Genomic DNA, 26034 nt, shown 5'->3' with positions numbered 1-26034 from the left:
ATAACGCGTACTTGCGGCGTAACTACCACTACAAATATTAAATAACAAATCACTAGTATATAAGACATGTTGGCCCGGACGTGATTAAGAACTTGCCAATATCGATGGATGATCCACATTATACAGTTGATTTGCTTAAAAATATACTGCCCAAAGAAAAAACAAATCCAGTGAAGTAAATAAAAACTCCCGCTGTAAATAAACAAAAAATGAGGAAAAAAAATAATGAAAAAAATGCTATAAAGAGAAAAAAAATGAGCGAACAACAACAAAAAATTTCCATAAATAAATAAAAACAGCATGAATCAACTAGTGGTATTCGTTCATCGAATTCTATCACAGATAAAATTCTGGAAGGGGAGTAATGTGGTGTAACTACCACTATAAATATTAAATGACAAATCACTAGTATATAAGACATGTTAACTCGATTCTATCTTGAGGTACCTTTAATAGATGAAGGTTAACATAGTCGTTAATTAAATCCCCTCATACTTTCTATCGAACTTTCAACGAATCATACAACAACTGAATTCGGAAGACTCTGCAAACCTAATATGAAGCAGACCAAAAAATAACCAACGGTGCTATTTTGCACAAATATACCCAAATAAGGGATGACGCTCAAAACATGTCTAACCTTACACATTATTCATGCTGTGGTATTAATTTTGTTAAACAAATTAACAAATTAATTTTGTAAATTTGTTGCCCACGACCAGTTAGAATTTCTAAATCACAGGAAAATCTTATGAATGGCAAAATTACGCTTAAAGTTAAACACGAAACGAGCATAACATTTAAAATAAATATATAAATAAGTGAAAAAATTTTTATACTTGGAAATTCTGAAACCTTATTGTCTATCTAAAATGACAGACAGGATTACAAATAAATTAGTGAACCGATTTAGGCTATAAAAAAGTTTAAAAAGCAATAAACATTTTTGAAAAACTCTACCAAATGAAATTACGTATTTTATAAGTTAAAGATAATTAAATGTTTTTTTTTATTTTATTTTTTTTTTATCTAAACTATTACTGAAAGTACTACTCATTAAAATAAAAAAATAGCAAAGAAGTTTATAAGACCTGATAGTGGAGTGAGACAGGATATCTCTATTGGTTCGAAATCGAAATTAGTTGTTTCCCAGTGAGCAAACGCTGAATTACACTTTACTAGTCAAGAGCCTAGCATATTGACGCGTTGATGTTGTTGAATCCACGACGGCTTTATAGATAACTTTGCTTTGCTATGTCTAATGTTCTTGAAGTTTTGCACTAACCTTATTGGTCAATACAGTTACAATAAATTATTTTTAGTCAAGTTTATCATTCGATTACTAAAGATTCATACCTTAGCAAACAGTAAGGATTAAATCTAATAGTAGCACTGTTCTGTTTCGTTTCTGCTCTCGGGGTAGGACCAGGTACTACGAGGTACTCCTCCCCTTGATGCGTGTCTATGCGAGGCTCACGAAAGCTGCAGTGCAGCGGAGGAAGAAGACAACTACATCCAATTCTTAGCAAAGGCCCAGGACAAAATTTATGACGCGCCCTTTCTTCAAATCACCAAAACCTTTATTTTACCATTTTGTAAAATTTTTGAAAAAAAATCGTAGTTTTTATGTTGATATAAAGACATTTTCTTTTTATTTTCTCTTAAAAAAACTTATTAATAAATACTATATTTTTTAAAAGAAATTTTGATCGGGATTTTCACAGTCTCTGGTACCGGAAGATATTGACCTCCCCTACTTTCTAGAGAATGGCCTTGATTGGAAAAACTAAAAATAATATTTTTGTTAGGTGGCTCCAACCAAAATGGTTGCACTGGCGTTAGTTAGTTTTGTTCCCCCTGACTTTAGCAACATTGATTGGCAATTGGTGATTACTTTGAAAACATTGTTTTTACAATTTTTTAGTAAAGCACCTGCTGTTGATGAACTTCGTAAGCAAAATCGAGGGTTTTGATGTCCCACCTTTTTTTTTAGTTGATTTTTCTAATCGTTATTCAAGAATACATAACAACGAGAATAATACTGAAAAAGAAATAAGAAGAAATAGGTTAAAAACTTCATTCTAAAATAACAGCAAAATAGGCGGCTGCAGTCTGTCCATCCAATCAACTTTAAAGTTTAAGCAAAAGACCATTTTTTCCCTTTACGCTTTTGAAACCGTCCGCAACTAGTATGGTTAAAAAAACCAGGAATAAAAAAAATATAGTTTTTTTTACCATTTACAACTAGCATGGTTTCAAAACAGTAAAAAAGAAATACAACTGGACATTGGAGCTAGGCATTTCGTTAGTAATGGCCATTGGAGGTAGGTTGTGGTTGAGTTGTGTTTTATTAAATGAACCTTGGAATGTGGTTTAGTTAGTTTATCTGTTTGTTTCACCTATCTTAAGAGAATGGAAATACTAGACTTTTTGTGTTAAGCATCGTTATTGCGTTGGAATCTATGATTGAACGAATGTATCGTATCATAATAGTCCAGTATCTCAAATTGAAAACACTGGAAACTATTCATGTATTGAAGGAAATATTTTGGTGTCAACGTTGGGACTCGAACCCCAGTACAGTCGGTCATGAGATTGATAGATTAGCAATCTCAGCTATAATATGTACCCATCTGCAAAGAACCAAGTGGCTTCAATAAGTAGGTCTTGTTGGTGCGATAAAATTCTGCTTGTTTAACCGTATCTGGTAAAAGCAGTTAATTAATGGTTAACGGTATGAATACATCTTATTTATGGTTATTTGACTGTTTTGTTTGAATACGGTAAAATAATAATTGAATAAATTTTTAATTAACCATTTTTTCTGAGAAGATTGTAACAGTGTACAATTAGAAATTTCTTATAAAATCCTAAAAATGTCATGATTAAAAGGTTATCTTGAAATGAAAATCCTGAAATTTAAAGTTTTATAATTGGGTCAAAAGATATCTTTTATAAAATCATTTTAAACTTTGGCATTTGAATGTTTGACTGTAATCTGTAATCTCTCATATATATGCGCGTCGAAAAATCACACGGGGCAAAGGAATGTGGGAAAATTAACAGCCGCAGTGATTTTATATACTTTCTGATAAAGACTGTTTCTTTGATTTCTCATATCAGTCACTCAAACACTTTATAGCCTTGATTGATAAACACTTGAAACAATTTTAAAAAATATATATACAATATACATATTTTATTTTCTGATATACATATCTGTTAATATAAGTTGTATTTTCTCAAGAAATTAGGTAAGTAATTTTGAAATGTTTTGAAATAAACATTTAGTAATGAAATTTTCCAATTTATAAAATGACTATAATTAATAAACTATATCTATAATTAATAGACTATAATTAATTATAATAATTAAAAGTGCACGAAACAATATTTTTTTCAATCTAAAAGAAAATTATTTTTTTTTTCGATCATAAACTTAGTCACTTTTATTTGCTGATATGCATATCTGCTAATTTAAGTTGTACTTTCCCAACAAATTAGGTAAGTACTTTTGAAGTCCAAGGCTACGGAGTTGAGCATTGGTGGCCCTAAACTCAAGTTCGGTGACGGTTATGAAATATATTACCTCTGCATGCGTGTAAATTTTAAATGAATGCATTTTATAAGATGTTGCTAAGTATACCTAGGAAATTGAGCCATTCATTTTGGACTTACCTTGTAGTTCTTTCTATTATCTACCACTTTGGCCTTAAAGATGCAATGTTCTTGGACTTCAGATCCAAAATATAAGCATTAATATACCTATATACCCTAGCATTAATATACCTATATATGATATATATACCCTAGTAGGCATATTATGAACTTATTTCGTGAAATAAATCCTGAAAGAAAAAAAAACACTTGTGCAACTAGTTTTAATTTTTTTTTTAATTGTATTTAATTTTTTTTAAAGGATGCTTGGTTTAATGGGTTATGAAAAGCGCGAAGCATGGATAAAATGAAGAGGGATTACAAGATCACTGACTTTTTAATGAAATCATTTTTTTATTTTCTCTTCAATTTCGCATTTTTATTTTTTATTTTTTTTATTAAATGTAAAATACTTTTGTTTATTGTAAAATTTGCTTATTTATGTAATTTTTTATGTGCTGTAAAAAATAACTTTGCAATAAATCTTCCATAAAACTATTTACTAAAAGCCTTCTCTGGTCTGGACTTATAATAACAGCTTGAACTAAATAGGTGAAAGAAGAAAAAAATTACAGATATTTTCTTAGTAGCCAATGGTATGTGGGATAGTTGCTAAATGCTAAAATATTAAATGTACTGTAGGCTTTTCTAATTAGTCTGACGTATTGCAAATTGCCAGATTTTTCAACTAGCCAACGATTGCAAGTAGCAAGATTTAAATTAATTTCGAGGTGAAAATTAGTGCTACTATTTATGTGCTGTGATATTTTGGACTGAACAGATTACATCGTCATACCATGATCAAATATCCATGGTGCATCTTCCTAAGTTTTAAATAAGCTGAAAGCCTGAAAAAATGCTGGTTCATTAGGCAATTTTGGGAGTGCTGTTCAAGCAATTTTAAGAGCAAACAACGAAATCCTTACACGTACTTCCACAAATCGGATTGGTAAAAGTACGTATATTGATTACGTACGTTTATTGATGATTTAGCTAGTAAATTTTGATCTTTTTCTTATTTATTTATTTAGACAACTAATATAATGCATGTAATTTTGTTTTTCATAGGAGACATGAACATGGTCTCGGAAAAACCGGAAGTGCTGTGTCGAGTCTGTGGAGACAAGGCTTCCGGTCGTCACTATGGTGTGCCCAGTTGCGACGGTTGCCGTGGTTTTTTCAAGCGCAGTATTCGCAGAAACTTAGAATATGTGTGCAAAGAACAGGGTAGATGTATTGTGGACGTTGCAAGAAGAAACCAATGCCAGGCCTGTAGGCTCAAGAAATGTCTCAGCGTATGCATGAGGAAAGAAGGTTTGTTGAATTTGTGCAATTTGCAATTTTGATAGCATGTACCTTTATTTGAATTTTGTACAATTTTTATAGCATGTGCCTTTACCAATGCCAGGCTCGCTCTCTTAGAAATTTCTCGGAAAAAAGTGGTTAAATAACAATTATTTAATGGTTATTTTACCATATTCAATCAAAGGAGTAAAATAATCATAAATAAAATAATAATCAAACCGTTAAGTGCGAAAAAAAGCAATTAATTAACTGTTTTCACCTAATATGGTTAAGCAACCAGAATTTTATTACACCAACTAGGAGCACTTAATGAAGTTACTTAGTTCGTTGCAACTTCGTACATATCGTAGCCGAGCAGGTTAATCTGTCAATCTCATGACTGGTGGAACTGGGGTTCGATTCCCAGTATTGACACCACAATATTTACTCCATTTCCTTCAACACACGAAGAATTTCCAGTGACCACCACTCTCCAATGTCCATTACCCTACGAAAAGCAGATTAGAAGATCTAGTTAAATATTATTTTTTACGTTTTTGAAAAATGCTAGTTGTAAATGGTTAAAAAACCATAAAGGTAAAAAACGTTCTTTACTGTAAACTTTAATCGGATGGATAGACAGTAGCCAGTTATTTTACCATAATTTTAAAATGAAAATTCCAACAGTGTGTAGGCTCAAGAAATGTCTCGGCGTATGCAGTAAAAAAGGTTTGTTGAAAATGTGTTGAGTAGTACCTTTACATTTTTAATAGCATCGTACCTTTACTCTTGTTGAATTATATGCAGTAGTGTCTTTCACGCGCAATTTTCTCAGAAACTTAGAATATGTGTACAAGGAACAGGGTAGATGTATTGTGGACGTTGCAAGAAGAAACCAATGCTTCAAAGATGGGAAGAATGCATGCATCCACAATGCATGAGGAAAGAAGGTTTGCTGAAGGCGTGCATCGTTGTAGCTTAACCTTTAACAATACTACTCTTTATTTAATAGAATTTGGGGTAAAAATACGCATTCTGTATTGAAAATATTTTTGATGAATTTTTCGGTCTCCAGGTTGTTGTTGGAACAAAAACTGTATTTCTCTCTTTGTAGTATGTATTTTGATACAATAAAACTCCAAATGAGCTGCTCAACCATGCAAAAAGACTAAGATACAACCGATATTGAATCTAATCACATTCAGACTTTATTGATAACTGAACTTTCTTATGCGGTATCACGTCAATCGTATTCAATCGTATTACGTGTGAGTTTTGCGTGAGCATGTTTTTGGACTATTTAAGCATTCTTCTTAGTTATGAAAATAAGCAAATCGCAATTCATGAGCTCAAACTTAATTTTTTTTTTAAAATTTGTAATCATTTTTTTATTAAAGAAAAGATTTTTTTTTCTTAAGCAAAAATGGAAGAAAAAAAAGAAAACTTTAATTATTGCTATTAAGCATGGATTATAACTCCCTTTTAATCAGTGAAAATAAGCAAACCGTTATTTGATCTTCTCAGCCGAAACAAATGATTTATGCCAATTCCCTACGAGTGAATTCCCTAAATCAATATATAAATTCAACTGACGAAAATAAAATAAAATAAAATAAAATAAAATAAAATAAAATAAAATAAAATAAAATAAAATAAAATAAAATAAAATAAAATAAAATAAAATAAAATAAAATAAAATAAAATAAAATAAAATAAAATAAAAAATGTAAATAAAAGGTGCATTAGCTTATCAGCTAAAATCCCCTTATACCTTTTTTTGTGGTAAACCCTACTAGGCCTGCAGCAGAAGCTGTAGGCCATATTGCAATTGGCTTGACGTTACACTATAACGGAAAAAAGGAACAAAATAAACATATTGGAAAATTTCTTTAAACGTAAACACGAAAAAAGATTAATCTGAATTTATTTCTCAACCAAATACATTCCAGATCACCATATACTACAACTTAAACAGCCATCCTTCCAAAACTTATAGGATTAAAGATGGTGTGTCATAAATATGTGGTTGTGAAATTTCAAAAAAAAAAAAAAAAAAAAAAGAGGAAGAAGAAAAGAGAAAAGAACGGCGGTTATAAGAAAGTGGTTGCAAAATTTGCTCCTCCGTAACTAAACTATAATCACCATCGTAACTAACTATGGTTCATGACGCACCATCTTCAATCCAATACGTTGGAAGTATGGTTATTAACATTGTAGTATTCTGAATTATAGTTGGTAGATGAACTGATCTTTTCGTGATTCGAAGAAATATCTAAAGATAGTTATGGTGTTTCCTTTTTTCAGTAATAAGAAGTATACAAATGGGTTCAACCATGTATGTATGATTTAACGTGTAGCGAATAGTAAAAGCTGTAGGCCATGTTACAAATGGGTTCAAGGATTTGTAACATGGCCTACAGCTTTTACTATTCGCCGTGTTGCATTAACAAAACCTCGCACCTTCAAAAAGGTATGTGGTGGTTGCTGATTAACACATTAATGCACTTTTTACTTCTTGTTTATTATATTGTAGCAAGGGAAACAGTTTAAATATTTAAAATAATAATAAATATTTTTTTGTAAGTCTACACAATGCTTCGTTGGAATAGCTTTTCAAACATTTTTCATTTTCCACAAACTTCATCTTATATTGACATTTTGCGCTATCATCATAATCAGAGCCATAACCCCTTGGGGATGGGTGATTCATAAAAGCATTCGTGCAAAATCAGAATCAGGATGTAAATAAATTAAAAACTGTAGCTTAAATGTCAGCATTGCTAATTTGACAGACTCACCTTGCTTTTACTTTAATTCTTTAATTATTATTAGTTTAATCATATATATTTTATTTTATAACCGTCGTTGAACAGCCGACCCAATTTCATGGGTTTACGACTACTTACGTTCAACTCCGTAGCCTTGTAATTTTGAACCAATCCAGAAGACAAGGAAACTCCTGGATCAGTAACCCCAGAGGTATTGATTTGTTATGGGAACATGGAGGACTTTGAGACTCGACAGATTTAACGTGCATCAGTCACCTTTTACTACACGGGGAGTCTTCGGCCGGCGAGGATCGAACCCACGACCTCTTGGATAGGGGCTCAGCGCCCTACCGACCAGGCTATCCCGGCCTAATCATATATATATTTTATTTTATGACCGCCGTTGAACAGTCGACCCAATTTTTGGGTTTACGACTACAAATGTTCAGCGCCGTAGCCTTGTAATTTTGAACCAATCCAGAAGACAAGGAAATTCCTGGATTGGTACCCCCAGAGGTATTGATTTGTTATGGGAACATGGAGGACTTTGAGACTCGACAGATTTAACGTTGTTAGTTCAAAGTATAACTAAATAATTTTATTTTAAACTAAAGTAATGGTGAATTAAATAAATCAAACAATTATAACCCGCCCACTAATAAACTGTTAAAGAATTACTTAGATTACCAGTTTTATCTTTTTACCCTGGTTGATACGGTTTTATGCTGGCACGTATTTGTGACAGTCGGCTCGAAAGGGTTAAGGATGCTGGCTATAAATTTACAAATTTACTCTTACAGTTATAAATAACTTTAACGTGTACATAACAATTATATGAATAGTATATTATTCACTAAAAAGCTTTTTGTCACGTGATGACAGAACCTACGAAAAACAGTTGTAAAGATACAAAAAGAATTACAGCTATTTTACTTGTAAGAGAATTGCAGAAAGTACAATTTGAAATAGAAGTAATAGCTAGTACTATAAACTATTCACCATAATCATTTACAACCGCTGTTTCTTCGTTTCTCTTTTAGTTATTTATTTCGTTTATCACTGTCTCCTTTCAAAGCCTTCGATTAATAGTGCATTAAATTAATCTTGACGTTTGTATAACTAATTGTAAAATCAAATTAACTTTATTCTACTTCAATGAACAGTGAAAGGAAAGAGTGTTGAATTGAAGGGTGTAGTAGATACTATAAAAGAAAAATTGTATAGGGGGGGAGAAAGCCAGATTCCACCCTCCCCCTGCTTCTCACCTTTCTATGGTGAATGTCGAAAGGGCAAAAAGCTCCGTCAATACACTTTCTTGTTCGGGAGCGCGCCCTCCTGAGAAACCACATCTGCTGACACTTCTAATTGGTTGAAGCATCGATCTCAGTGACCGCCATTCCACACTGAAGCCACGCCTTCATTCTATTCAAGCTGTATGGTTACAATATTTGGCTTCGTATCACCCATTTTTAAATTTTTTTTCACTTATCATCCGCCAAACATGTTGGGATAAATGTAAATCAGTGTTTCCCAAACTTACGCTGTGTTCCACCAATAAAAAAATGAATGTATTTTTGATTATAAAAAAATTGCACAAGAGGTAAAAATCACAACTGGCTATTGACACCACTAATTATTAACTGTAAACTCTGCAAAAAATAGTCAATAGAAAAATACGTAATCGTAATTTTTCATGGCTAGCTTTGTTTTTAAATAAAAACTTGAAATTTTCGTTTGTTGCAAGTTGTTTCGCATAAAAACGCGTACCCCGCTAAACTGTTCTCGTACCCCTGTGGGTACGCATACCACACTTTGGGAAACACTGACGTAAATCAAACTACAAGGGCAACGAAATTGTGCTTAGATTGATCTTTAATTTAATGTACGATTTTATGATTTTAAAAATCGTGAAGTAATGAAAAAAATTGTACGACTCAAAATTTTGTGGCTCTGAGGATAGAGCGTTCGCCTTTCAATGAGGGAATTTGAGTTCGTGTCTCAGCGATGGCTGGTCGATACGAACTCCGCACCCGGTTCGCATCGATACAGTGCTCACGGAAAAAATCCTCAGTAATAGACGGATGATGGGTTAGAGTCCCCTTGTCATCAAGCTAACAGTGGGATGTTTTCGCGGTTTTTCTCTCCATGTGACGCAAATGTTAGTTAGTTCCGTCAAAAAGTCCTCTACGTAGGCAAATTTCTCTCAATACTTGATCCAGCAGTTCCCTTGTCTCCAGGATTGGATTTAAAATTACAAGGCCGCAGAGTTGAACATTTGTAACCGTAAACAAAAAATTGGATCGGCTGTTTAACGTCGGTTATCTAAAAATAAGATTATCAATTAAATATTTTTAGTTTTCAAAACAATAAAATAAAACAAAATTAGAAAAATTTTGAAGACTACATTTAAGTGCACTATAAGCAATAAAATAATTTTAATTTTGTCTGAGATGAAAAGCAAAATATGGAACGCATCATTTTCAGTGTTCAATGAGATTTTGAGTCAGGGAGATTTTCAGTGCTAATAACTACGGACAGAGTTTTATTTATTTATTATTTTTTTCCTGATTCGTTCGTTATCTGATTCGTTGATTCACACAAGCATTGACTTTATTATACACATTGAATTACAAACAAAATTACTGAATCATTTCATAATAAAAAGACATGACAGTCTAAATAATATTTTTTTATATTTGTGTCATTAATTAATCGATATATAAATAAGATATTGTTTTTTTTCTTTTTTTAACTTTAGAAACCAAGGTTTATATTCTAAAACATAAATATAGCTACTATTAAGGAACGTTTTTCTCAACTAGCGTATAAGGAGGCAGCTGTGTACAGTAAGAACAAAAAAAATAAACCGAATAACTTTTGTTGTACTGATCGAACATTCTCGAACTTCGCGTCAATAAAATATTATTTACGAATATTAATTAAATTAAATATTAATTAAAGTGAATATTAATTAAAAAATATTATTATTAATTAAAATGAATTAAAAATATAATTATTAATTAAATTGTGAACTCAAGCGCAATAACGTACTTACTATCTTTTCTTTTGTCATAAATTTTGATTTTTGACTAAGCTGCAATGTTTAAAAAATGATTCCAATGGAAGCTTTTAAGCAAATCAAAATATTTTTTCAAACAATGTTAAAGTTCGTATTTTTAACAATTATTAACTACTATTTAATTAATTTATTTAAGAAAAATGGTTTAAAATTTTTCGAATTGTAAGGTACACAAATTTTAACCTCATTTTAAACGATGTAATAGGAAATGCAAAAGCAGATCTTGGAATAATCGTTTTCAAAAGATTTAAGCGGGAGATTTTCAGTGATAATAACTACGGAAGGAGTTTTATTTATTTATTTATTTTCCTTCCTGATTCGTTCGTTATCTGATTCGTTGATTCACACAAGCATTGATTTTATTATACACATTGAATCACAAACAGAATTACTGAATCGTTTCATAAATAAACGTCGTGACAGTCTAGAAAAACAGCAGGACAATACAGCATGACAGTCTTGATAATACATTTTTACATTTGTGTCATTAATTTATCGATACATAAATAAATTTTTTTTTTCTTTTTTGAAATTTAAAAACCAAGGTTTATATTCTAAAACATAAATATTGCTACTATACTACTTTATCAACGAGCGTACAAGAGGCAGCTGTGTAACAGTAAAAGCAAAAACAAAAAAAACTCGAATAACTTTTATTGTACTCTACGAATATTCTCGAACTCTGTGCCAATAAAATATTAATTATGAATATTAATTAAATTGAATATTAATTAAAATGATTATTAATTAAAATGAATATTAATTAAAATGAATATTAATTAAAATGAATATTAATTAAAATGAATATTAATTAATATGAATATTAATTAAAATGAATATTAATTTAAAAAAAATTTGAATATTAATCAAAAATATGAATATTAATTAAATTGTGGACTCAAGCACAATAAGATACTTACTATCATTTTCGTTTGTCATATACTTCGCTTTTCGACTAAGCTGCAATCTTTAAAGAATGATTCCAATGGAAACTTTAAAGCAAATCAAAATATTTTTGCAAACAATGTTAAAATTCGTATTTTTAACAATTATTAACTTTTATTTAATTTATTTATTTCAAAAAAATGGTTGAAAACTTTTCGAATTGTAAAATATACAAATTTTTACTTCATTTTGAACGATGCAATAGGAAATGACCAAATAAGAAAATTAAGCGAAAATCAGTCGAATAACGTTTAAAAAAAAATTTTTTTTTTAAACACATTTTTTTTTCTAATTTTGTAATTTATAAACTATTTTGCCGATTTTCTTCAAATTTGTCATTTTGTTGTTTAATTACTAAGTTTAATATTGTAATTCCGTAACTTTATTAGAATTTGGTAATTAACACATTTGAGGACATCTTTTTGATTGACAAGGGGATTGCAGATGGGCTCATAGTTTGTAAAAATTCAATCATTAGAATAAAAGTAATACAGATTGATCCCACTCTCTTTTTTGCTCAATAAACAATAAGAAAAATTAAAATATAATGACATAATTATAAAACTTGGAGCAAAACCTGCTTCAGTGGCAATGTTCTCTTTTAATAAAACACTTCGTTTTTTTTTTCTTCCTTTCTTTTTTTTTTTTTTTTTTTTTTAGAGAGATTAAAAGTAGAAAATTATTTTAATCTTGTTATTTATTTTGCAAAATTGAGGCAATGCTGCATCATACTTTGTATCGATAAGAAATCATTTGATTGCATTTTTTTTTTTTATTTTTTTTTTTTATTTTAAAAATCTGAAAGTGGTAGCTAACAGTTCTCTTCTGTTTGTCGATTCTACCACATCTTTTTCTGAAACATTTTTCTGGTCACTACACTCTACAAGAAATGGATTAGACAAACTTGAAAATAAAAATGAAATACCTCTATATAAAATTGATGGGCAGAGTAGCTTCATATATTTATGATAATTAGATAAGGAAACATTGATCGCTATCAAACTTTTCATTCGTTGAGATTTTAAAAAAATTAAGCTCACTTCGCTTCACCCTTGCCGGGATTCGAACCCGGGACCTTTGGATTAGAAGTCCAACGCGCTATCCACTGCGCTACAAGGGCTCAACGGGTTATCGTAGGTAAGATTACAGCTTGGCATAGGAATCGTATAGGATCAGGTGGTCAAGGATTAAGGCGTCGCTTTAAAATACAACCCATAATATTTTGAAACATAACTGGAATCTTAAAAATAATCGAAACTTCACAGATATATATATCTTTTCCTTATTTTGGTTCCCTGCTTTTTAATTTTTCTTCTTTTTTAAATTTTTAAAATTTTTTTGGAAACATTTTATTTATTATCTAATAATTTTTCCTCTTCTTTTTAAAAATATATTTTCTTCTCCTCGTTTTCCTTGTAGTTTCAACTTATTGAACGGGTTCTATGTACCTGGCAGCTCATGCGCAACAATTCAAACTTATTATTATTCTTTATTTTCTTAATTTTCTTCGTTAATCTCTCTTTTCTGACAGAACAGGGAAGAAGGAGTGAGGAGCAAATCACTGAGGAACAAATTTTTTGCTGAATCTGACCTAAACCGGGTGTGGCGATTTCAAATCTGAAATTAGTTTTATTTTGGAAGATGCAATTTTTTTTTAAAAATTACATTTGTTATTTATTTTATTTTTTGTCCGAATGTATGTACATATGTAGAACGTATAGGTTTATATACATACCTATAAACATGTCTGCTCCCATGAAAATAACACGACAAAAAACATATGATCTTAACGCATGGCATCCTAAACTGAAATGTGTTATCTAGTTTTTCCTACCACTTCCTTCGTAGTAGAGAAGTGGGGACACTTACGCCAGTATTCACCATTGACCCTAACCCTCAGTCACAGTTCAAAACAGGTTTTAGGGTAGCAACTCCAGGTTAGATTCCAAAATTTCATTTCACCGTGTACGTAACTGCGAGTTACTCTAACCCAGAGTTAACTAACCTTAACCTGAAGATACTATCGGTTAGAGTAACCACGCATGCGCAGTAAACTAGTATTTGTTTATTTACTTCGTTTTCTTAGTAGGTATTTTTCATATTTCTGTTCATTTTTGTTTCTAAATTTTAATTGTCTTGAATTTCGATTATTTTTTTGTATTTATAACCTGAAGATTTCCTCGGTTTGAGCAACCGCGGATGTGAAGGAGTTTTTATTTATTTATATCTTCAAAAATAACACTTTTGACGTTCGGTTGCTTATGATCAATGAGGTCAATTTTTTTACTTGATGCAACTATAATTAATTTATATCTTATAAGTGCTTATTAATAAAGTGAAAATTAAATAACACTTTTGATGTTCGGTTGCTTTTTTTTATGTTCAATGAGGTCAAATTTTTTTACTAGATGTAACTATAAAATTAATTTATATCAAATAAGTGATTATTAATAAAGTGAAAAATTAAATAACATCTTTGATGTTCACTTTTTTTTTTATGTTTAAAAAGATCAATTCTTTTACTACGTGTAATTATAATTAATTTATAACAAATAAATGCTTATTAATAAAGTGAAAATTAAATTTTCCCGAGATAATATCTTCTATAGAAGATACTATATATATTTCTCAAATTATTATTAGCAGTCGTTGCAGCACTTAAATAATTTTTCGTTCGAAAAAAAATAGTGGATTATACAAATTGCGGCTACAATACTTCAAATGAATAGTGTAAGTAGATTCTAAATAATTTAACTAACTTTTATTTATTTTTTTTAAAAGAAAAAAAAACAATCGATACTTGAAAGAAATATACAATTTAAAATGAATATAATTCATTAAATGATTATAGATTTTGATAATATCTATCGAGATGATAGATCTTGCCCAAAAATAAAAATAGTTTAGAGATGAACTGGCAAAATAATGAGCAATATTTAGATATGAAGATAACGAATAGAATTTTAATTTTCTTTTAATCCTTAAATTTTTGTTAAAGCTATTAATAAAATTAAAAACATATACATTATTTTAAATATATATTAAAAATTATGCTGAAATAAATATTATGTAATCAATTCAAATTTTGATCTGAGGTAACATTTAAACTACATAATTATCTGCATCAAATAACTTTGCAAATCAGGAAATTTAGAATTTTATAACCATGAAATAATCTGCTGAATATTTGGAAAAAATAGTATCATTTGGAAGAGATTAATTGCTTAAAACTACATGAAGTTAAAATGCCCGTCTTTAGTTGTCATTTTTAATATATAGCCATAATTTAATATATGGCCTACTTTTATATGACATAATCCCCTTGATCATTGTGTAAAATAAAAGTATTAAATAATTGTGTGAAATAAAAGTAAATTGAATTTCAGTTACATTTCTATGGTTGCTTGCGGATTTATGATATCCATAATAATAAAATATCTAAATTCATAATAATAAAGCTCGGATCCTTTTGCTTATCAATACAGGTCAGTTAGGAAAACGAAACTAAACATATTTTTCATTTGTCCAGTAAAAGAGGGATTAAAATTTAATTACTCAATGCAATTTTTTTTTCTTCCTTTCCCTTCTTTCGATAGAAAAATTGTTTAGAAATAGTAACGAAAATTGAAAACAAACACTGTTAATAAGACAATAAATCTACCACCGGGATGCAAGTTAACAGCGAGTTAAGAAACTGACGGTCAAAAAATAATGAAGAATACGCTTTTCGATTCGTTTTCAAACCGGGTTTTAAGTTTTCAAACCGGGGTTTAGGAAATGGGAGTTTCGCGTTAATTCAGAGTCAATGGTGAATGTGTGAATAAGATCAGAACACTGATTCATTATGAAATCACAGAATTAATAATTTACTTCATGATAATTTCACAATAATTTACTTCATTCATTCTATTACTAGCTAAGTAAGAAATGTGAAATTTGTCTTTAGTATCATCCAAAACTCAAAGGTAAAGTGCGCGGAAAACGAAAGTATGAAATGCGGAAATTTTCTAACAGAGGGCAAAGAGACTGCAAAATGTTTACGACAAACAGAGGAGGAAAAATGATCAAGCTATTTAATTACAAGAAGATCTGAAAAGTTTAAAGTAAAATTAATTTGCGATTCTTAAGTAAATTAACTGTTGGAGTCAACCTAGTTGACAACAGAAAGTAACTGTTTTCCAAGGCAAACGTATCTTCAACCTATCTTTTCCACCATGAGAGTTTGAACAGTTTAAAACCTTTTTCTTTGAAACAATGCGGGTTCACAAAGAATTAGATAGAGATTTGCCCATGGCTAAAACATGAATTTGTTTATATAAATTGCCAATGAACTGAAAAGCAGTTTGTCGAATACAGGTATTGACAAGGGAGTCTATATCTTTAATTTCAATGAAAGAGTAGTGAAATTCTTGCAACTGTAGTTTTAAACAATCAATCAATAGCATTAGCAATGGGAACATTGATTAAAAGAGAAACAAGAGAGAGAGTATAGTTTTGTTGGAGGGGGGGGGGGAAGAAATGTGCTAAATGGGAAACACAATAATGTTTATTTTTCATTTATTATTTTTTTTCTACTGCTACTGTTTAATGATTAATCATACTGTTTAAGTTAATTCTTATAAGTTTGTATTCTCCACTATGCTTAATATTTCCAAATACATAAATACATTCGGACCTCTATTTAACGAAGTCGCTAAATCCTGATAATAAGTTCGTTATATGGAAAATTCGTTAAATAGAAAATTACCTTTTGAAACACTTAAACAACACAAAACAAATTTTAAATTCATAAACACTAGTCATAATTAAAATAACAATTGATACACCTTTATCTCGTAAACTACTACTTATTTTATAAATCTTAACCATAAAAAAAATCTGCATGCAAAGCAAGAATAGTGCAAAACATTATCCATTGTTACACTATCATGTTACATATATTTTCAACTGAAAAAAGGTAAATGTATGCATAAAATTATCTCTGTTTTTATTATAAAAGTAATTTTAATAAAAGTAATTTATATTACCACATGCGCTCTTAAGTTTAATTGCTACTGATGAAATCCGTTAATTTTTCGTTCGAAATGCAAACAAAAATGGAAAGGGATTTTACTGCTTTCTCTAAAAGTTATGTGGCTTCGAAAATCATTTCAAGGTTATTTCCCAAATAAAATGCGTTAACAAGTTTGAAATGCTCTGAAATATTTTGGGTAATTGGGAAAGTGGATTTCAAAGAAAAGTTCGTTAAATAGAAAATTCACTTCGTTATTTGGAAGTTTTTTTACGAAGAAATTTCCAAAACGTTCGTGGTTAATCGGAAAAAAAAATCGATAAATAGAGAAATTCGCAAATTGAAAGTTCGTTAAATAGAGGTCCGACTGTATATCAAGTTGCAAGTACAGACTTTTTAACTTTACAGTGAAAGCTAATAATAAGACTTTGTATCTTCTTTATTAGAAGATTAACAACACTTTTTAAAATTTTCTAAGGACTGCACAAACCCTGCAGATATAACTTGACATAAAACGAAATTTTCGTTTTTATTTATTTGATAAAATTTTGAAACTACTAAAAAAAAATATATTTTTCCAATTTCTTTTTTTCCCCTCAAATTAAACTTTTATTTCAAATTTAGAATTTTCCTAAAGGTTTTCTTTTTCCAATTTTTTATGACTTTTACTCATGTATTTGCATTTTCTCACTCTTTGTCTTCATCTTCATACTTTTGTCTGTAAAAATAAGCATATCACAAACCCCTTCCCTTCTTTAAGTGGATTTGAAAAGGAATGAACGCAACATTTATATAGCTATAAATTTTCATCACCACCAAAAATTCCTAACCCGTCTTTCAAAAGTAATGCGTATCCCGTTTTTCAATTTAGATCAGACAAAACAAAAAAATTTACCCCTTTTTTTCTACTTGAAAAACGTAACTATAAAATTTTTTATTTTAACTAAATTGGGTACTTGCAATTTGAGAATAAGAATGCGTGATTAGGCCGAACCATGTGATTTAAATCAAATGGTTGAGACTAATCACGAGGTTGTGCCTGGCGAGTTAAAATTACAGCAATTAGTCTTGGTTTATTATCACGCTGAATCGATTTTTAGGGCCCTGGGCTCATCCCCAAGAGTTCGTGGGCTCGATCCCCGCCGGCCGAAGACTCCCCGTGTAGTAAATGGTGACTGATGCACGTTAAATCTGTCGAGTCGCAAAGTCCTCCATGTTCCCATAACAAATCAATACATCTGGGGGTACTGATCCAGAGGTTTCCTTGTCTTCTGGATTGGTTAGAAATTACACAGCTATGGAGCTGAACATTAGTAGTAGTAAACCCAAAATATTGGATCAGCTGTTCAACGACGGATATAAAACGTAAAAAAGTGACGTCATACGTGCGTGTCGAACCTGATTGGCTTCTGATTCGTGGCGTAAATGATTACAACAATTTACGTACGGTGACGTTGCTTGCAGGTATATTCAATTGGAACTAATATACTGTCATATAATTGAAAAAACAACGTAAGTGCTTCACGATAAATTTTGAGGAAAGCGGCCTGACAACTATTTTTTTCGTTCTGCTAACAAAGAATTTCAAGTAACTTATGTAAAGAAAAAAAGATTTCTTTCTTTTTGAGATATGTTACTTATCACACGGAAATGTTAAATGTATTACTATCTCAATTTTAAATGTTTTGTCGTCAATATGTTGCACGTCAGTATGATTATAAGTTATTATTTTTTTATGCAGTGAACTCTCACTACTACGATATCCAATACAACAATAAGTACCTTTATTACGATAATGTTTCGTAGTTCGACGAACTTACATATGAATTAATGTCATGTTCCTCTCAATATTACGATGCTCTCTGAAACATTAAACCTCCATAAAGCGTTTTTTTTTCTCCAAATTCCACATTCATTTTCTTCATTTATTATTGGTTGATACTCTCTGAAGCATTAAACCCCTAAAAAGCGATTTTTCCCCCTCCAAATTCCCCCCTTATTTTCTTCATTTATTATTGGTTTTCAAATAATGTTAAAAATCTCATTTTATCATCTTTTGCCATTTTTTCCATCTTTTCTGACAAGAGAAGATTCACTGTTGACCACCCCAAGTGCATCCATTCTTAAAATTGCCTCCGTTATCTCCTAAGAAGTCACAGATTCAACATTCCTATCCGATTTCATTTCCTTCATGTTAAAAGCTGATCATGAGTCACAAATGACCACAAGTATCACATTACCACCTGAAAGAGAACTTTTTCTATAGAGGGTGGATGGAGCTTGGAGCACCATTCACAAATGAAAATCATTTTTGTGCTTTGGATTCAATGCATACTTTGTTGGATGACTTGATAGTAAGAAAAAATGAATAAACAAACAAAAATATCAGATTATTTTCAATAAAAACGATTTTCAGGTATGTTTAGGATCTTATTTTCTCAATTTCTTTCAATTGTTTTTAATATTTAACTGTAATTAACACTCTGCAAAATTATTTTTGTGCATAATATATAAATACATTTATAGTTAATACATTTATAGTTAATACATATATAAAATTTAAATTAAAAAAATTATATATAGGCTCTCGATATAACAATATGTCCCTCTAAAACAGAGGTCGACAAAGTGGTCTATATAGACCCCCAGGGGCTATTTAACATAAGCGGGGGTCGATCTGAGCCAGGGGGTTGAATGGGGGTCGATCCGCACCGGAAGGGTCGATTGGTCGAAGGATTATCAGTATTTTTCAGATATGTGACAATTAGAAATAAAAGAAGACTTGGAAATATATACAGGTAATCTTCAAAAATTGAGCGACGATTTTAAACTGCGTTTTGTTGATTTGGAAAACATTGACATCCCTGATTGGATTATTGTGCCATTTTCTGCTCAAATTGAAAACGTGGACATCAACCTGCAAGATGAGATTGCTGAATTATTATGGGGATTTGAAGCAAAGACGCTTTTTAAAAATTTAACAATAAGCAAATTTTGGACAAATATAAATGTAATGCAAAAATATGTAAGACTTTACGAAATAGCTCAGCCATTTATGATAGCATTTCCAAGTTCCTATATGGTTGAAGCCGGTTTCAGTCACGTAAATTCAATCTTAACTAAGAACTGAAATAAATTAAACGTGGAGTTTCGAGGGGATTTAAGATTAAAATTGACCAATTTTGATCCCAATATAACGAACCTTGCAGAAAAAAAAAGCACCAGGCACACCCATGTCATTGATTAAGAAGCAATAAATCCGTAGTTACTTTATTTATTATTTCTACTTACTTATAATTACTTATTATTTCATAAATATTAAGGTATTTATATTTCAACATTAATATATTTTTCATAAAACTATTGTTACACTATGTACTATTACTTTAATAAATGTACAAACACAGTATCTAATAGATTTTTATTTTAATTAACAGAAAACTACTTTTATGGGGGTCGATGGAGATTTCGAAAAATTATGTAGGGGTCGATGATCAAAAAAGTTTGGCAACCCCTGCTCTAAAACAATATATTTATTTGATCCCCAAAATATTGTTGTAACGAGGTTTTACTGTATTACAGTTATTCACCCGGATACTCCGCACTTTCTCCCTGTCCCCTGCAAATACGCTATAACAAGATTCCACTTCATTTTGATTTTTTCCTTCTTGTTTCACGCAAAGGTTTTTTTTTTTTTTTTTCAAATAATTAATTAAATTTGCTGCGGGCAGGGGTGACAAATTATTGACGGTGTTTAGGTCCCAAAGCGCGTTTCAAAGAATCAGAGTTAATTCGATGATATCAAATTGGCGACAATTCCTTCTTTGCAAATTGTAGCAAACCTAATTTCTGTCCCCCATTTTTTTTGCTTTTCTTCTTGGCGATGAAGTGAGGAAAAGGGGGGGAAAGTCGACAGGTCTTGTTTGAATGCTAGGTGTTGTATTTAGTGCATCGGAGGATGAAAGGAAGCTTTGAGAACAAAAAGAGGAGGATCTGTAAAGTGACAAATCCGGAGACCATATGGTCGTCTCCCAATCGGATTTGGAAACTAGAAATGGCTCCGACCACGTTTTGCACTTAAGACTAATCACATAGAATATTGGTTATTTCTTCAAACGAAAGAAAAGAAATCTTTAATCGTTTTGGAAATTTTATTTCTCCCGAAAGGATTTATTTTTGAGAAAAATGTTTCAACTTTTGATGGGTTTTTAAAGGATTAAAAAGCCCTGACGATAAAAAATTGTTGAGGGAAAGACAGATCAGAGAACGAAAGCATGTAAGATGCTATTTTCAAAATCACATTCAAAATTGTTAAAATATCCAAATCAATTCAAATTTAAAAAAAAAATAATAAACTAATATAAGACAAAATTTCGAAACATAATTGTAAAATAAAAACGTATACAAAGCATTCGTATTCTATTATTGAAAACGCTGATTTAAGGTTATTTTTCGAAGGTTATTATTAAGATTGAATTTCAATTATAAAATTTTAATATTGATGGTTTTATAGAAATTATTAACGGTTTTTAAAAAAAGATGTATTTTAAAAAGTTCTTTATTAAATATTAAAAGAATTTTAGCGAAGGATTAGCCCGAATTAGATTTGCACTTGGTAAAAATATAAATTTAGTTAATGACGAAATCTTTAATAAATTACTTTTTAAATGTTTCCTTTATTATTATTTTTTTCTTCTGCTTTCTTTGTATTTTTTATAAAGTAAATTACCGGTATCAGAGATTACCGACCCATGGAGTAAGGCCCACAAGTCACCGACAAAATACTAGGATTAAAGATACAAAAATTTTATATTTACAACTAGTTAAAAATTATACATTTCCGCTATTACGACAATTTTCCAATTTCGCAGTCCGTAGACTAATATTAAAAATGCAAAAAATGTATGTTTATTACGCGTTAAAAATTACACTGCGACAAAAAAATTTTCTTTTTTTTTTTCTTTATGGAAAATACATCTGCTGTTTAAAAGAGCAATAATATACGAAAAAGGGCTAAACGGCAGATGTTTCTTTTTCTTTGTAACTGTAACTTCGTTGATCCCTTGAAAGTTCACTATTAGAATTAACATTCAGTGTTATCAATAACTTCAAAAAACTAATGTACAACAATTCATTTTTTAGTTTTTTTTTAATTTGTAGAACGAGAATCAAGCTATAACGTCAATCCCACTTGTTATTGTGAATTGCCTTTATAATGAACCTTTACAAAAGAGTTAGCATATTATGGATTTATTAAAAATTTTTTGCGACGAAAGATGCTTTTAAAACTTGTTTCACAATAAAATATAGGCGCTATTTGTTTTTTGTAATTACATATTTAGAAATAGTACTAGAAATTTTGAAAATTTCTTATTTTGTACAAATCATATAAAAACCAGCAAATAATCTGTGCACCCTTATGTTAAATCGCTATATACACCAGTCTCCACGTTTTCTTTTTCTGAAATTTTTTAATATTTTTTTAAATATCACGCCTTGTTCCTGTCTGTTATCCGATACCAATTATACTTCTGGCGTTGCACTGTGGGCCAGAAGACCATGATCTTTGGCCAAAAATCAAAAATTAAATTTTCAACTAAAATATGTGTAGGCAGTTTTAATATAGCCCAAATTAAGTATTCATAATCATCCCAAACATTATAATTTACTTTTTGGACCGACGAGAGTACAATGTAATGAAAAATATGTTTAAAATTTTTTTTTTAAATGTAACTTTTAAATTTTTATTCACCTTACTGTTGCATTTTTGTCAGAGTAATTAGTCTGAAATTATAGTACAATTTTTCAATATGTTGGATTAGTTAATACTTATAGTTTATACTTATAGTTAATACTTATAGTTGGACTAGACAAACTTATAGTTTATATCTTATCATTTGACATTTTACTAGCTAAACTTTTTTTTTTGTTGTTGTCTTCTTTGATGTTTCTTCTTTCGAAAAAACCTGCCCCATTTTGGCCGTATTGAAAAGGTGGACTAAATATACCGAAAAGCAAAAATTATATATTTTTTTCACGTTTTCCCGTTATTTTGTAATTAATTCCAGTTATTTTGTAATATTACTTCGGAAATATAATTTGCTTTTCATTTTTCATGTAAAATTACGCAAATTATTATATTTTCATTGCTATATTTAAATATTTAAACGCACTATATTATTTTTTTAATTTTTGCTCGCCATACTTCAGCCGCCATTTTTTTTCAGGGGGGGGTATTTTTAGCGTATTTCAGAATTTCAACTATGCATTCAATTTATCTGCTCATAAGAAACCCTAAATAAAAAAAAAACAAGTTTTGAAACAAATTTTATCGAAATACTAATTTTGGCCACGAAACCTTGGAATACTGGCCCACTGTGCGTTGATCAATTTAGTTTTATTTCTTTATTTTCATATCTTATTTCATAAGTGGAAAGTATTAACTTTGCAACAAAAGGGCTATTTCGATGTTATATAAGACATAAACACAAATTTTAAAGCCAGATATAAATATTTGATTTATAATAAATATTTAATATTATAAATATTATTATAAATATTTAATGTTATAAATATTATTATAAATATTTAATGCATAATTATTATAAATTATTGTTCCTCATATTTCGGCGAACATGAATGAGCTGATTTTTTTTAATAACGAAATCATTTTGCTACCCCTTTTTGCAATTTGAAATTATTAGAAGGCTATTTAAAAGTATCGTCGTACAGCCGTACAGGGTCAACCTTTTTAGACGCTATTTATTTCGATTTTACGAAATTAAAATATTTATTATTATCTAAAGATTTTCACCAATATTTTAGCACCAAGAGAAAATTCTCTTGCGAACTTAACGTGCTGCCATCTCTTAAGATAAAAACAAACAAATCTAAAATATTCAATTCTTCAAAATGTTTCTTATATTTTATTATTTTTTCGAATTTTTTGACATTAGAAACATAAGGTGTCGTCGTGTTCGGCCTTTTTTTTTTAAAAAAAAAATAAGTAACTACTTTAAACTGTTTATTTGGGAATTGACTATGCTATGTAAAAATGATTTAATTTTGAACAGAAAATAATCATTATTAATTTAAAGCACAATAATTAGAGTAATATAAAATTTAATTTGTTGTCTTTTGTTAAAACATATTAAATATGTAACTTTATACGGTTAAAATCATTTTTTAACTTTTTTAAATTATAAATTAAACTTATTCAAAACAATAATTCTTGTAAAAATTGTATCAATATTGTTTTCTTTTTTTTTTCTTCCTTTTTTTTTCTTCCTTTTTTAAAAAAATTCTTTGGCTATTAAACTACGGAAAAATTTCTATTTGCTTTAGTTTAAAATTAGAAAGATTTAATGAAAAAATAAATCAGCTCCTTGAATATTTTATTCTATAGAAGAGATATCTTTATTACATGCATTTATACTAGAATTAAATTACTAGAGAAAACTGTGAAGGCAAAATTGTTGTTATATTCCTATTATTAGACTTATAAGAGAAAGAAAGAAGGAATGAAAGATTAAATTTCAGCTAAGTCATTGTAAAAATTCAAAAACACGCCCCGAAAACTATTACAGTTAAGATTAAAATTAGTTTATGTATACTTTTTACAATACTAAAGATGTGTAGTCGTGGCCGAGTGGTTAAGGCGATGGACTAGAAATCCATTGGGATCTTCCCGCGCAGGTTCGAATCCTGCCGACTACGAAAGTATTTTTTTGGCTCTGCTGGATGTTAATTAGTGAATGAATAGCTGGATGTTAATAAATGAATAATTTTATGAATGAATTTTTTCTTTCGATTTTTTGAATCTTTAAGAGTCATGATCTTAAAACAAAAAAACTTTCTTAACTTTAATTTCGAGTGATTTTTTTTTTTTAACTTCATTGATTACAACCTTTACGAACCTAATTTAAATATTATTCCAATATTGGGCAAAACTAGAAAAATTTGTTTCCGGTCAGTGGCCAGTTAAAGGTATTTTTAACTTTGGCGTATTTTTAAGTATTTTATAAACCATTTTTAACTTTAGGAAGTATTTTTAACAAAAATTAAAAATCCTAAGCCGTTAAACAAAGAAACTATTTATATTATTAATCTAAAGAATTTCTCAAAATAAATTCCATTTCAAATTCAAAATGAAGAAAAATATTCCAGATCTCTAAATCCAGAATTCCAGATCTCCAGAAAATTTAAGCACAGTATTTAACATTTTTAACTTAAATGTAGGCTAATAATGTAAATATTTAAGTTTTTAATAATGTAATAATGTAAATGTTCAAGTTTTTAAAGCAATTATGCAATATAAAATTAAATTAACAATATCAATATTTTAAAGATAAATTTAATCGTCGCAAAATAAATTTGGGATAAGTGCACTCATAATGAATCAGATTACTTTTAATATTATCAACCATAAATTTAAAAAAAATGCAATATGAAATTAGCTTAAACTCGAATGAAACCATTGATAACCAAAATTTTAGTTCCCCTGAAATTTTAAAGCAGTTTTAAATAACTTTCCAGGAATAGTTGCAACTTCTTCGCGTAAATAATACGAAAAAAAATGAAAGTACGTGTTTTGTGGCATGGGATGCATTTTCGGCGAAAAAAAAGTGATTTTTAGCGCCATTTTTTTAATTTTCAATCGTCATGTGACCGTTAATTCTGCCATCAAACAAATTTTTTTTTCTCTCTCAACAACTTTACTGACAAGGGGGGGGGGAAGGAAATTATAAACATGTTTTTAATCATATTTTTTCAATTTTCATAAGTAGATTATGAAAAGCATCTTAGATTATTTACTCTACTCGGCATTATTCTTCAAAACATTTAATTTATAAAGCTCTCATCTAATTAGAATTTGAGAAATATACCACGTGGTATTTTAAATTATTGATTTATTTCTGACAAAATTATACCAAGACAATTCTGAAATCGCCATTTTTTTAAAGGTAGATAACTTTTTTTGCACTTTGTAGGCACTTTTGTTTGTTTTCAGATTTTTACTAAATATCTTTGTTTTGCGTAATTAACTTTAAGCGAACTTTTCAGTACTATCCATACAGGTTTTCGTCAGCTTAAACAATAATTAAAGTAAATTTTAAGATTCTTAAAACAAACAGAACTAAATCAAGTATTTAAAATTATTGCTTGTAAAATTTCATTGCGTTGCTTTTTAAAAATATCTTTGGAGGTTTCTAACTGTCATCAAGCGCTATTTCTCTTAATTTAATAAAGCTACGCTTTCATATTCGTCCTTTTCTGAAAGATATAGCGCT

General features: G+C 29.6%; 1 protein-coding gene and 2 non-coding genes across 7 annotated transcripts in view; 2 read left to right on the top strand and 1 right to left on the bottom strand.

The window, feature by feature from the left end:
* The window catches only part of LOC107436239 (photoreceptor-specific nuclear receptor), a 74112-nt gene that overhangs the window by 29351 nt on the left and 18727 nt on the right, over positions 1-26034 (top strand). For 3 of the 5 annotated variants that reach the window (XM_087158874.1, XM_016047873.5, XM_087158877.1), the window contains exon 2: positions 4726-4971. In XM_087158874.1, the coding sequence (XP_087015000.1) occupies positions 4731-4971 (241 nt within the window). In that variant the 5' untranslated portion in view covers positions 4726-4730. Of the gene's footprint in view, positions 1-3106; positions 3255-4725; positions 4972-26034 lie in introns of those variants that run through there. The other 2 variants (XM_071187090.2, XM_087158875.1) reach the window with 1 other exon arrangement.
* On the bottom strand, positions 12781-12853 carry TRNAR-UCU (transfer RNA arginine (anticodon UCU)). The gene has a single exon. It is a non-coding gene; the product is annotated as a tRNA-Arg (tRNA).
* Positions 24379-24460, top strand: TRNAS-AGA (transfer RNA serine (anticodon AGA)). Its single transcript has one exon. It is a non-coding gene; the product is annotated as a tRNA-Ser (tRNA).

Source organism: Parasteatoda tepidariorum, chromosome 3, assembly GCF_982258835.1.
Source record: "Parasteatoda tepidariorum strain Cologne lab strain chromosome 3, Ptep-v5.0, whole genome shotgun sequence".
In the NCBI taxonomy this organism is placed as follows: Eukaryota; Metazoa; Arthropoda; class Arachnida; order Araneae; family Theridiidae; genus Parasteatoda; species Parasteatoda tepidariorum.
This window is presented reverse-complemented; position numbering and strand designations above follow the sequence as displayed.